The sequence below is a fragment of the Schistocerca cancellata genome, chromosome 2 (genome assembly GCF_023864275.1).
Source record: "Schistocerca cancellata isolate TAMUIC-IGC-003103 chromosome 2, iqSchCanc2.1, whole genome shotgun sequence".
NCBI classification, from domain to species: domain Eukaryota; kingdom Metazoa; phylum Arthropoda; class Insecta; order Orthoptera; family Acrididae; genus Schistocerca; species Schistocerca cancellata.
In genome coordinates this window covers 717,252,467-717,267,151 of record NC_064627.1, presented here as the reverse complement: position 1 = coordinate 717,267,151, position 14,685 = coordinate 717,252,467, and the positions used below count along the sequence as shown (strand labels likewise).

General features: G+C 43.0%; 1 protein-coding gene across 3 annotated transcripts in view; it reads right to left on the bottom strand.

Moving 5' to 3' along the window:
• The window catches only part of LOC126162509 (Down syndrome cell adhesion molecule-like protein 1 homolog), a 169,015-nt gene that overhangs the window by 123,753 nt on the left and 30,577 nt on the right, over nt 1-14,685 (bottom strand). For all 3 annotated transcript variants that reach the window (XM_049919061.1, XM_049919062.1, XM_049919063.1), the window contains exon 8: nt 2,049-2,284. In XM_049919061.1, coding sequence (XP_049775018.1) covers nt 2,049-2,284 — 236 coding nt within the window. The remainder of the gene's footprint in view (nt 1-2,048; nt 2,285-14,685) is intronic.

Genomic DNA, 14,685 nt, shown 5'->3' with positions numbered 1-14,685 from the left:
CATTACAGAAGAAAGTCCAGCGATTTCAGTAATTATTTAAAACGGAATGAGAAATGCTTTTCTGAGCTGCTGAACCTCGTCAGTTAACGTTCGACCAAAAGGAATACTATGGTGAAGGACGTTGTAAGCACTGAGAAGAGGTTGTCAGATATGTTAAGGTTTCTGACTTCTGGCAGAACTTTTGAGGGCCCCTAGTTCAGTACACGTGTATTTCTACAGTTACTATTTAAAATGATTCATGGGACTTACAACGTTATTTACAGGAGCCTGAGGAAATACAATACAAGTAAGAGGCATTATTTTCATGTAAGCTTGATTTATTTATATATGTAGAACAAAATATCTCCCCTATAAGTTTAGGAACCATCCAAGTTAGCAATAAAAAGATATCAGTTATTTGTGGCACATATTATTTGATAAATGCAGCTACAGATATACAAGAACAAGAAATACATTCACCAAAGGTTGGAAGAACAAAAAAAGATTCAGTCCTTCACTTGGGCACCATTTGTCTGCTCGTAGCAGACGGTATGACGTTTGGCTGGATTGTTTTCAACACTTCCTGCTACGAAGTACGTGCCTCATTTCTTGTGCACTATCTATATTACTATAATCCTCGCACGATGTGTCCCAGAGACGTCCACAAAGTTTAAACTTCTCAAAATTTCGTCGACTTCACTTTCCGTCATGTTAACGATACTTGAACAGCATTTTTTCCCTCGCGATCACTTACAACAGAGCGACATCTAGGAAAGTGTAACTCATCTGTAAAGCAGACTGCATATAGAACACGTGTGCTATCCATTCTTGAGTACTTGTCGAGTGTTTGGGATCCCCATCGGGTCAGATTAAAAGAAGACTTCGCAGCAGTTCAGAGCCGTGCTTCTAGATTTGTTACCGGCAGGTGCGATCAATTTACGAGCGCTAGGAAATGATCCGTGAATTCAAAAGGGAATGCATGTAGGAAAGACGATGTTGTTTTCGCAAAATATTGTTGAGGAAGTTTATGGAGCTGGCATCTGCAGCTGTCTGCAGAACGATTTTACTGCCACAACGTATATCTCACTAGAGGACCGCAAAGGCAAGACAATTTGGGCTTTCATGGAGACATTTGTGAGTGGAACAGGAAAGGGAATGACTAATAGCGGAACAAGCTACTTTCCACTATGTGCAGTACGGTGACTTGCGGAGCATGGAAATATAGGTGTAGAACGACAGGAGATTCCCATTCCTCTACAACTAAGTATGCAGGAAGAAAGATGACATGTTAGGTCTCACTGTGCACAGGAAACCAATAAGAAATATCCAGTATTTTCAGCACCTCATCACTCAGCCCATCATGGCGCTGTGCCATATAAACATATGAAGACCTGTAGCGTGTATTAGTGTTTGTAAGTACGTGTAGCAATTTAAAGACTTTTCAGACATGTCTTGTAGTTTGATGGTTTCACAACAGAGCACTAAATGATTCCACCTGTTGCGTCGCCGCTTCACTAAACGAACATTGTACCTATCGCAGCCCAGAAATGCGTGCCGGGTCTTTTGTAGTTGCTTGTAATAATAATAATAATAATAATAATAGTAAAAGAGCGATTCCTTCTTTCTCAGTAATTTTGTGTTCACGGGCATGAAAATTTATGCACATAGTACTTTGAGTTTGTTAACAGAGATTTCTGATACGAAAAATATCATGTCCACGTGGTTATTTTTGTTATTTCATACGATCGTAAATAAACCATCCTAATGAACACGATTGTTCAGTCGCAGAAACGAGAATATGTGTAGTATTTGTACTAGCACCGTAATTGTTCTAGAGTAGGTAAACAAGTTAATAGTGATGACAGAACAAATAGTGACGAACTGCACTTTCATTGCGTTGGTGAGGCAAATAGCGACGATGTGAGTAATAGTTTTGTTATTTTTCTTTTTGGTTTACGCTGGTCGTGAAATGCTATCTAATGTGGATGGCTCAGCCAAAGTCAACCTCATGATTTTTATTATGACAAAGTTTACAGCTACAGAATTTCAGTGTGAAAATATGAGCATACCTTCCAAGTGATAAGCAGGGCCTCCGAATTTCTCACTTTGATTTGTATATCACGAGGTGGCCCACCGGGTACTTCTTCTGTTGTCGTAACAGACACGACGTCACTTGCGTTAGATACACCAACAGAATTTTCTGCAAGTACCCGCAGCTGGTAGCTATGAGCAGGATGAAGCTCAATGACGGAAGCTTTCTTCTGAGTGCCGCTCACTGCAGCACGTCGACTATTCTCCCAAGAACCTGACGAGAGATAGAGATCTTAAGAATAAAGATACACACTGCTGAAGACAGTATTTTCAAGGCCGGAGGCGGCAGAAATCAGTACCCATTGCTAATAGGCGATACCGAATATAAATAACTTTTTGTTGCATCACAAACGAGCACAGCGCTGTTAAAGGCTAACATTGATCGATATGCAACATGCGTTGTATCAAAATTATTTGCTGATAGAGACTAATAACGTCACTGCATTTTAAGGTTTAAGCTGTTGTCGTGGTTGATTCAGTGAAATAACACCTCTTTTACTTCAAAACCTTATCATCCCTCAGCATTTAAACCGAAGCAAATGTTTTTTACGGTTCTCAACCACACATGGCTATCTGACATGTCAGCCATTCTTCCACTGATTATGAGGTCCAAAGCAAATGTTAACTGACTTGTAGCCTATCAGGGAGATCAGTAGTAACTCAATGTTACAGTAATCTGTTATGCAGATATCGTCTTAAGTGAAGGGATATACAGCACAGCCAACATTCTTGTTACTCAAGTTCTATTGCACGAATAATAAGTGTGGAAACTACCTTTAAGAGAAATCACTTTTCGGTAGCTGGACAATCGATACTTGCAGTATGACTTTTGTCTTTGCTCATAGCACAAGGCCAGCATACTATAAATTTTATTTCGAATGGTGTTAGCGGCAGTGATGTGTGTAATTATGGCTTTGTTTGAGTAAAAAGTGTTATACTATTACTTATAAGCTTGGATGGCATATATTTCTTGTTTCCTACAGAATTCTGCAGCGTTTTTTTCCGAATGCTTGAGGTCTGTCACAACATTGATATCTTTAGTACACGGTAATTCTCAGACATTTGCCGTATTCATTCTCACGCTGTTGTGAAGCTTAGTTCTGTTGTGAAGCTTAGTTCTGAAAGGAATATCCAAAAGACAACGCTCCCGCTGTTCCGAAATGGCTGATTAACGATTTGAAGATCATTGACGAGGGAATGATACGCATTCAGACTAAGAGCGCTGTAAACAGTGTGTACACTAAAAGTATAGATAACGACGTTTGTGAAAAATGCTCAAGAACACTAACGGTATCATAAAATTCAAACACAACGATTGATCTGTCAGCACAGTCTTGGATTGCGATCTTTTAGAGTCTAATTTACCGTTCGAAGTTCCAGTCGAAAAGAGCACGGATTTTTTAGTCTGTATGGGATAGTTTACGTTATCAGAAAAGAAGTGCGGTCTGAAAACTTTTGGCGTGGCGAGTTCAGTGGTAGTCATATAGCTGAAGTAGAATTACAGGAGCACATACCATCTTAAGTGCCTGTATGCGGTCATAGTACGTATGTTGTGTGTGAAAACGAAGCCCCAATTCAGCTGAACGGCTGAGAAAAAATTACGTTCTTAGACATCGCGTACAACTGCCTATTGAAAAAATTCAGACAGGGATAATGACATATGCAACAAACATCGTAATGCGCCATGGAAGTGGAAGATCACGTGGAGATTGCAGTTAGCGTTAGTGACACTATTACCGAAGAGCAAGGGAACGGAATGCAGAGCGATAAGATAGTCAATAAAAGTAAATCAATCGATGAGGATGTTATCAGCGTGGCTAGCAACACACAGGTTGAGAAACATCAGAATGCTCCTATGAAAGTAGAAGAGGATGTAGAGATGGAAGCCAGCGTTTGTGATGGCAGAAAACAGCTGCGAAGCGATGAAAATAACTATTCCAAAAATGTAGCAAACAAATACGATGACAGATTTCGAACTGACGAAGGCACCATGCTGGGAAAACCAGAGGAAAACTGGCACAATAGCAAAACCTCTTCTACCAAGCTACAGTCTTCAAAATCTTAGTTGTGCAAGCACAGGACAACAAGAGTACCTTGTTGGAAACAGGCAAGGCAGATAGCGAAGAAGCTGAGAAACGAAACATCAACAGCGAACTTCAGCTCCTGTCTCGGTACCATAAAATTCAAACACAATGATTGATCTGTCAGCACAGTCTTGGACTGCGATCTTTTAGAGTCTAATTTACCGTTCGAAGTTCCACTCGAGAAGTGGAGATCTTCAAAAAACAGCTGGGAATCTAAACATTGTATCCTGGGCGGATGATTCATCGGCCGCACTGAATGTTTAATTAATAATGGTCTGACACAGAATAATGCAAACGACGTAGGAAAATAACTAACAGAAAGAAGCCCTAGAGTGTTCTTGATACAAACTACCAGTGGAACTGGAAATTTAGACCCTAACCCACTTCTTATATGAACGTTGATAAGAGTTTCCATGATACTAACACTCAGTATCTCGGGTGTTATCACGTCGTCTAAATTGGAGGTTTTAGATACATTATTAAAAGCTAATTATGTCCACGTAGCGTTGCTGCTGGAAGTAGTAGGTCAAGACATTTCCCTTAGAATGCAGGAGAAAACGGACGCGGTTGTGTAATCCTAACAAAAAGAGGTCTGGAAATAAGTCAACTTGTATTTGAACTAGACGTCCAGGTGACGAAAGGAGTGATAAATGAAGTTACTCTCGTAAACGTGTATGCCCAGCCGGATTGAACAAGAAAAGGACTAGATAAAATTTCTTTCAGAAAAATCTCGCCCATTGTTTGAGGAACTACCACAATGGACTGTTACTTGCGTGTGGCTTTAAATGTGTTCAAAAATGGTTCAAATGGTTCTGAGCACTATGGGACTTAACATCTGAGGATGTCAGTCCCCTAGAACTTACAACTACTTAAACCTACCTAACCTACGGACATCACACACACCCATGCCCGGGGCAGGATTCGAACCTGTGACCGTAGCAGCCGCGTGGTTTCGGACTGAAGCGCCTAGAACCGCTCGGCCACCGCGGCCGACTTTAAATGTGTGCTACGAGCCATGGATACCAAAGGTAACACTCCAACCTGTAGCCCCTGAGAGATGTAACAACTGCTGTCAGTGTACAAGACGTAGTCATATGGTTCAAATGGCTCTTAGCACTATGGGACTTAACCTCAGAGGTCATCAGTCCCCTAGACTGAGAACTACTTGAACCTAACTAACCTAAGGACATCACACACATCCATTCCCAAGGCAGGATTCGAACCTGCGACCGTAGCAGCCGCGTGGTTCCGGACTGAAGCGCCTAGAAACGCTCGGCCACCGCGGCCGGCAAGACGTAGTCCAACAGCTTAACATGCTGATGAATCTAACGCCTCCATCAGAATCCCGATTGGACAGACGTATGTTTAAAAAAATATGGACGTAGACGACTGAAATAACACTGCGCAGTATAACGGGTCACAACGTAGCTGTAATTATAGTCGAAGGATTCTGAAGACAAATCCCGTACGGCAAGAGCTACTGGAAATTAAATACTAGCGTCCTCGAGGACGAACGTGTTGAAGAGAACTTTAGAACTGGATTCTTGAACTACAAAAAAAAGAAACGATTTTATAGAAATCTCATTTAATGGGGGAAGAAGGTAGACTACGTATTGTAAGATTTTCAAAAAGTGAAGTCTCTACAATTTAGAGAGAGAACAAAAAATAATGAAGAGAGTAATTGTCGGAAAATAACAATCAGAAACCATGCAACGACAGGCAACACGCCAGACTTCCCGTTAATAATCTATTACAAGGCGCTCTGCAGTCACTGCCAAGTATAAGATACGAAGATAAATGCATTCTTAAACAGTTGTAAACAGAAATTAATGAACGAAATCAGAAATTCGTTCACAGAATCTGTGACAGAAGATGCATTGGAATCCATAGTCAAAACTTTCCAAGGAATGGAAGTTCAGGCATTGACCGGGTCACCCACGAATCTTAGCATAAAGGTGATGAGTTTTCCGAAACCACGAAACGTAAGCTCGAAAGCAGGAAGCTATACACGGCTACAGACCAGGATTAATAGTACTTTTGCAGAAACATCCATCAGCGTGTACAATGTAGGATTACTGTCCAATCACGCTACTTTGCACAGATTACAAGAGAATAATAAAACAGAAATAATAATAATAACAGAAAAATGGTCGCAGTGAGAATACATAGAGTGCTGCATGAAATTACCGTAACAGACCAGAAAGGTACTGTTGCGTTGCAGGCAAATATATCTTAAATGGATTGGGGATACTTCGAGATTGCGGTGCAATCGTCAACGGAACTCAACAATAAGGCTTTGGTCTCTTCAGAATTGTTTTAAAGGACAGTGCGTTTGACAGTGGGTCACGAATTATTGAGAGAAGGGATTTATGACTTCAGTTTCTCGGGATCAATAACACAAGCAAACTAACAGGTAAATGGAGAAATAATCCAAGTGTCGATTACCTAACAGAAGACAAGACTGTCCATTTTCTATAGTTTTATTTGTAATATCCTTAAAGCCGTTAATAATACACTGCATAGCCATATTGAAGCTAAAAAGATTACGAACATCAACTTTAAAGTCAATGAATACGCAGATGCCTTAACCATAACAGTGAAAAATAACGCTGTAGTGATACAAACGAACCGAAGTTTGGAAACTTAGTGGTTGGAACGAAGAACATCTATTAATACTGGCAATAATACTTTCCCAGCCACTCATCCCTTCGACGAATGTGACAAAATAAAAGTACAAGGCATTCTACTTCGAAATGAATTAATAAGTTCTTGAACAAGAACGCAAGAAAGTTGTGCAGAAGATAGCAGGAACTTTGATACGCATATGTGTCGAATGCGATAACACCTGCGCATTGTCCAAGGCAAGGCACATGTCACAGATACTTCCCTGGAAAATCAAATTATTGTCGTTATATAAACATGGATAGGTTGATTCCTAAACTGAGGGATGCTGTTCCGCCAGGCCGGAGAACAGTTAACGCTCCAAACGAAGAAAGGGGAAAGGGGTACTGCTCCCTGTGAAAAACTGTACTTCATGCACTCACTCTGAATAGACAAAAACTCTTCAAGGAAGCGTGCGACATCCATGGAAAAACTGAACCACATAAACACAAAAAAAAAAAAAAAAATAAAAATAAAAAAAAAAATAAAAAAATAAAAAAATCGACCTCTATTACGTACGTTCAGCAGGTTGTAGAGAAAATAGAAACAGAAATCAATCACAGCACAACGATTACTGCAGGAATTTTAACATCAGATAAATGAGTGACTGCTCTTACTCAATTTAAAATACTGCATGTGCGCTGGAAGACTACGTGGAAAAATCTCACTATCCGGTATGTTGCCTCAGATATTAAAGAAAACGCAACGTATGAAAGGCAACAAAACAGCAGCCAGAACGAATAAATTTTGTAGAAAGTACTCCGAGTACAAAGGAGACGCCACAGGAAGAGCGTTGCTTTGGACATTGGCTGGAAATGTTCCGTAGACTCGGGAGGAATCACGTGCGCTCACGTGTCGAGCCGCAAGGTGCGGCAGTGCGTTGGCGGTGATCATACGTAAGTGGCCGTGCTCGAGGCCTCACAGGGCGGTGTCCGGAAGCGTCAACGTGGAAGGGGCGGCATGGCCTGCCGCGCAAGTTAGAGGCAGAGGCGGTGTAGCCTGTGAGACACTTCGTAACAGACACCTGTCGAGGAGGGACGTCGGTATGGTTCAGGTCCAGGGCCTGAACGTGTAGGATTCGCTCTGGCTCTGCTCGTGCCCTTACTTATCGACGTATCTCCCTCCAAGTGATTTTGCAATCACGAGTAGTATGCTTTCATTCAAGCCATTATCCAATTTTTGCTCGTACGAGCAGTTAAAGGTTGTAATTATTCAAGCCTTGCCTTTTTTCGATTATTTCCCGATCGAGCTCCATAATTCTTTCAAACTTACAGTTAGCCATTTCCATGTTAGCTGACTGGACGGATCTTCTCCAGTCTCCAGTGTCCCTGACTGTCTGGACTGCTAGCTGGAAGCGACGTAGGGACTCTATTTTCTGGTGTCAGATATGTGGTGTTGGTAGTGGATTAGCGAGCAGTTTTCACGCCACGAGTTATAGGAATGAGACACCTCTGTTTGGAATATCGAATCTGTTCAGCCTGACGTCAAGGAAAACGACGGAACGGCTTAGAGAACCCCTTTCGCATTACTTGAATAACCGTATGCAGGCCAGCGGCAGAGCCAGGAGCCAGGAGAGTGAAAGAGCTCTTGAGAAGCAGAACACGCCCAAAGAAAGAAGAAGAGGACGGGGCTAGCCCAGAAAGAGACTGCGCCTGGGGACAAGGAAGACATCCCGGAAGACGGCCAGGGACGATGCAGCCTCGGTAGCAGCAGTCACACGGCGCCTGAAGTCGAGGAGGACATCTCGGTAAGCGGCGACGGGCGTCGACGGCGCGAGGAGCCTGCGGCCACGGTAGGCAGAGTGGGGTAGCAGACGGTGCGCAGAGGCGGTGCATCGGCACAGGTGTAGAGGACAGCAGCGCGAGGTCCCAGACCGCGGGGCGAGAGGCAGCCAGCTGTAGCGGCAGTATCTGCGGGCAGCACGCGGTTGCAGACGACGAGAGGCGGTACATCAATATCGGCGACGACAAACAGCGGCCGCAGCGCAGACAGACGCCCGAGCCTGCAGATGGCGGCGTGAGACAGCGGAAGGCAGACAGTAGCAGCAGCGGCGGCGACGGCGGATAGTGGCGCAAGGGCAACGCTTCGCAGCAGACGGCACACAAAAGCAACGGCAGCAGTAATTCCAGAAGTAATTCCAGTCTTTTAGACTAGCAGCCATGTCACGAGACGGAGATAATGTTTCCGGCGCAGGCTCTGATGTACCTCAGTCCCAAAATAGACAATTTGTTAGTTTTTCAGCTATGCAAAAATTAATACCACAATCGTTTGACGGCGCTAAGACTACTCTAATTGTGATCTTGCGTCTAAACTTATAGGCACAGAGTAGCGTGATACACTTTCGAAATTTGTTAAAACTAAAATGGCGGGCTCAGCACATAGCAGGCTATTAGTCAGAGATTAAGCGCCACTTGGCGAGATGTGCATTGCCACATTAGTAGAAAATTATGGTAGTAAAAGGACACACGACTTCTTTGCATGCCAGATGTTTGCAAGTCGGCAAGAACATGGGGAACGTATAGCTCAAAGGGACCCGAAGTGGGGTACCATGCAGCACCATTTCGAGGAAGCAGTCGGAGATACCATACGAGAATCGTAGCCAGAAGGCGGCCTTGCTCTAATTTGGAAATTAAGCCGAGCAGTGTTTATCCAAGGAATTTACGATGACAGGATAAAGACAATAGTGTGTGTGTGAGGTGAGCAGCTAACTTTAGAAGAGACAGTAGAGATAGCTTTGACAGAGGAGAGCGTGGTAGCCTGAGTCCGAGAAAAGATGATTTGCCGAGGTGGCGGTGCGGCGCCGCGGACCGAGAAGAAAGCCACAAAGTGTTTCACGTGTGGGAAACTCGGCCATAAGATGCGAGAGTCCTTTTCGTGAATCGCTACTAAGTAAATTTAGAGAAACAGTATTTGAGGCTGACTGCAGTACAATTTTACTGCCACCAACTAACATTTCGCGGAAAGACCACCAAGATAAGATAAGAGAGATTAGGGCTCATACAGAGGCATATAGGCAGTCATTTTTCCCTCGTTCTGTCTGGGAGTGGAACAGGGAGAGAAGATGTTAGTTGTGGTACGAGGTACCCTCCGTCACGCACCGTATGGTGGATTGCGGAGTACGTATGTAGATGTAAATGTAGAGTGTCGTGCAGATAAAAGAATAAGAAAGGTGGGGCTGGTTGTAGCAAGAAAAGGCAAGGAAAATGTCCAGTCACTAGTAGTGAGGTGCTCACAACTTAATTTGCCAAGTCCATGTGTGCATCTGAGGTTTTTAACGTGTTTCAGATTCTAACGAAACGGTCATTTTGCGAGAGACTATGCAGAAAGCGTTTGCCATGTACAGAATGCACATAGCAAAAGTAAAAGCAAGGAAAACTAAGTAAAAGCGTAAGAAAGCAGTCGCCTTACGCCTTACCTGGTAAGTTATTAACAATCGACTGCGAAAGTAAAAATGAATTTATACAATTGGAGTGTCAGGACGGTATTACTAACTGAGATTTCTCATAGCCAAAGATGAGCAGATAAGCCTAGTTAGGAGAAGTAGTTTGAGAAATGGCGGAGAGTATAATCCAGCCGAACGTTTTAGGATTTGGGGAATCGCTATTATGGTTGCAAGGAGCGAATGTGGAACGAAATGCAAGTGAGGCATCATTTTGAAATAATTGGAAAAGATGTGGCCCTATCATTTGATGGGCTGTTGGGCCGAGAATTTTTCAGAGAACAAGGAGTCGTAATCAATTATGCCACCGGAAGCCTGTGAATCCGCTGGGAATGAATCAGAATGAAGACGGAGCAAGAGCGTGAGCTCCACCCGGTGTACATTGGTATTAGAAGTCAGAAGCTTGCTAATACGCTTGAGCAGGTACAAGAAAGGGTAGGCTCTTTCAGGGAAACCTCTGACGTGGAGCGAAAGGCGTATAAGGAAAGGAAGTCGGAGTCACAGGGTGAGTTCCGCATAGCACATTCAAAGAAAACAGAATGGTCTAGCGAGAGACACTTTAGCGCAAAGCGGGAAACATGGGGAGAGGCGATTGCGAATAGTAACAGAATCTCATTAACTGTCGGAATGCAACAGAGGTAGGCAACAGGTAATGCCGGAGAGAAGCAAAAAGAGCGCAAACGAGTTGTTTTAGTATTAACAATAGAATCCCGGGAGAAACGGGTGTGTCTAATTAAAATAGAGGCGAATAAAATGAGAAAGGCTATCATCCCGAAACAGAAAATCATCAAGAGTGTGTATTTACTTGAGGCATCATTAAAAATAGAATCATAAGAATTCCTAACGAGTGTGCTGAGCACTAACGACGCGAATGTGTCAGTACTCTATCCATGGATGGTAACAGAAGCAGTTCCGGAGCGGACGTTCAGTGTGATGATGATGTTTGATTTGTGGGGCGCTCAACTGCGCAATTATCAGCGCCCATAAAAATTCCCAACCTTTGCTCAGTCCAATCTCACCACTTTCATGAATGATGATGAAATGATGAGGACAACACAAATACCCAGTCATCTCGAGGCAGGTGAAAATCCCTGACCCCACCGGAAATCGAACCCGGGACCCCGTGCTCTGGAAGCGAGAACGCGACCGCGAGACGATGAGCTACGGACGACGTTCTGTGTGATCAGTGTTAGTAAAACTGAGCCACAGCTGAAATAAAAAATAAGTGTGCTAAAGTAGAGGATCCGCACTAGTTATCTGAATGCGGTAGAGAATGTAGCAATCATAGAACTATGTACCTTGTACAGTGACGTTTTCCATTTGCCGGGAGATATATTATCTTAACGGGCAGTATCAGGCACGAAATTATACTGCTACTGGAAGCAGAAGGTAGGGTGACATGTTTGCGACACTACAGAATACTGTAAGCACAAGAGGAGGAAATTTGAAAGATGTTAGAGGATGACATTGTAGCACCGTGGAAAATTGGTTGGAATTTTTCCTTGATTTTTAATTCTGAAAAACATGGGGGCCAGTGGAAAGAAAAAATGAAGAATAGTAACGGACTGTAGGCGACTTAATGAGATCTCCCTAAATTCAGTGTATCCAGTGCCAAGAATAGACGAATTCCTTGAGGTCCAGGAAACGCAAAGTACTTGTCAATCCTCGACTTAGCGAAGATGGGCATTACGAGTACAAACGCGTGCCCATAGGTCTTAAAACAGCACCTAGCACATTGCATTACGTTTTGACAGGGCTAAAAGGTGACAAATTGTTCACCTATTTGGATGACGTGGTAATATTTGACTCCTCCTGTGCAGGTGATGGAGGTATTTCAAAGGCTTGGACTCTACTCGTAAAATATAAAACTACAAGTGGACAAGTGCGAGTTTTTGCAAAAGGAAGTATGCCATTTGAGTCACATTTTATGGGCCCAGGATTTTAGGCCAGATCCACAGAGGGCCAAGGTCATAAAGGATTATCCACAGCCCGAAACAACGAAGCACGTCAGCAGGCGGCAGGCATGGCCGACAAGGAAACAGGACACAAAACAGGTGATCTGACAACAGCGAAATATATTATTCGGGAATGCGAGAACTACATCAAGGATATGGAAAAGTATGTCCAACAATAAGAGACAGCTGAGTCGGGAAAGACGGAAGGAATAAGTGCGACTGAAAAAGCCGCAGTATTAAAAAAGTTTCACGATACTCCCACTCGAGGACACCAGAGCATAGGAAGAAACTATAAGCGAATAAGGAAGTACTGAGTATGGAACGGTATAAAGAAAGATATAGAAGAATATATCCAGTAATCAGAATAAGATCATTAGGAAACACATAAAGATGCCTCTAGTGTTCACGAAGACGCCTGAGCACGTTTTCGAAAGGTGTGACATCGACATAATAGGTCCATTAAACCAGACAGAAAGAGGGAGTAACTACATCCTTATATTTCAGGATTGCGCTGACGAAGTTTATGGTAGCTGAACCCATTGAAAGGCAAGATGCCGACACAGTAGTGAGGATGCCAGATGAGAGCATTATACTGAGGTATGGAAAACCGCCAGTATTGTTAAGTGATATGAGAAGTAATTTTATGAGTGAGACTATGAAAAGACTATGTAAACTACTGCGAATCGAGGAGATGCAAACAACAAGTTATCACCCTCTAACAAATGGGGCGTTGGAGAGGTCGCATCGAACATTAACGGTGATGTTACGACACCATGTAAATGGAGCACAGACAAATTGGGACAGTTGCGTTCCATTCGCGGTTTTTGAGATAATAAAACACCGCATAGTGTGACAGGTTATACGCCACATGAATTGTTGTTTGGAAGAACATGTAGTATTCGAGGCTAAATGAGCGCATGCAAGAAATGCACCAATGTGCAACAACACAGAATGTGCATTGTTAAATTAAAAATAAGGAATATTATGAAAAGACTCATAATACAAAGGAATTCCGTCATGGGGATAAGGTTATGTTGTTTGATGAGAGCATACGACGAGGCAGATTACGTACGTTTGATACACAGTAGCGAGGTCAGTACACGGTGATACGAACCAAGTGATTTTTATTTTTGTGTCTCCAATCAGTAATATGTGTTATCCCTTTTCTGTAAGCTCCACAATGAATAAACTCTGCAATGTGTGGATGTGTGTGTAATTGGATTTGCACATGATCAAATAGTTGTCAGGGTAATTGTTCTTATTTCTCCTTGTAGAGGCTTAGAAACTGTCAGTAAAAAACTAAGCTCCGTCTGAACAGGCCATGAAGGCGCAACGGTACCGACCTTACGCCGTGTCATCCTCAGCCCACAGGCGTCAATGGATGTGGAGATGGAGGGGCATGTGGTCAGCACACCGCTCTCCTGGTCGTATGTCAGTTTACGAGACAGGGAACCTTCCGTTGACTCGTGTTTTAAACCCTGTTTGTGGTCTGGTGGGGTCGGGGAAAACAGATGTCTCTCTCTCTCTTTCTAAAAGTATGCCTTCCGATTGGTCAAGCAAACCGACGTGCAAAGTTGTGGAAATTGCCACTGAACTATGTTCAAAAACTTGTCCGGTAAACTGGCGTGAGTTGAGAACGACGATTTCCCAGGTCTTTAGCATCTTAACTGTTCGTGTTAGCGCGTGGCGCCTCGCTGACATTTCTTGGCGACTGGGCGTCCACCGTCCGCGGCCTGAAATGTCGCACTGGACAGCGGTGTCTAGGGAGGGTTTCTAAAACTCTCCTCAGGAGACAGTCTTCCTGTGTCGGCGTGCTGGGTGAGACTTACTCTTACGAATGTGCCTAGTATAAGTTCATTTTTGAATGGAATCCGTTAGTCATTTCACTTTTTTATGTAAGTGATCGTTACGTAACTTAAATACAACAATCAACAAAATTAACTGCTCTTCGGCATCGTGTGACATGAATATTTACGCACAAGGAAAATATTTGCATTCCAACGAACATAACTGTATGAAAATTTGGTTACAGGACCATTACGTACCTCTCATTGTGCAGGTGAGTGTCGTTTTTCTGCGAGGCTCTGCAAACTTGCTCTAGATGTCACTGCAGATGTCATTGTAGAAGCCAAATCCAATGCATATATCATAACTCGAGATGTACGTGAATACTTTCAATAAAATGTTCAAGACAAAATGAATGACTACAAAACGTATAATGACGAAAAGGATGTTGAACATGTCGTAACCATACGTTCTGTAATATCAGTACTGAAAGCCACATCAATGATACTTTTAAAGTTGTCCACAGGTTCACCAGTATCATAGCCAGTGGTCTGCCACGCGTAACGAAGCATTGGTCTGTATAATCCCGCAAATAATTGACTGTAAATAACAGAATGCATTTTCGTAATAAAGAATCTTTAATGCGATTGTGGCTGCGTGTTCGTTGAACGTAGTTTAAGAAAATCTATTA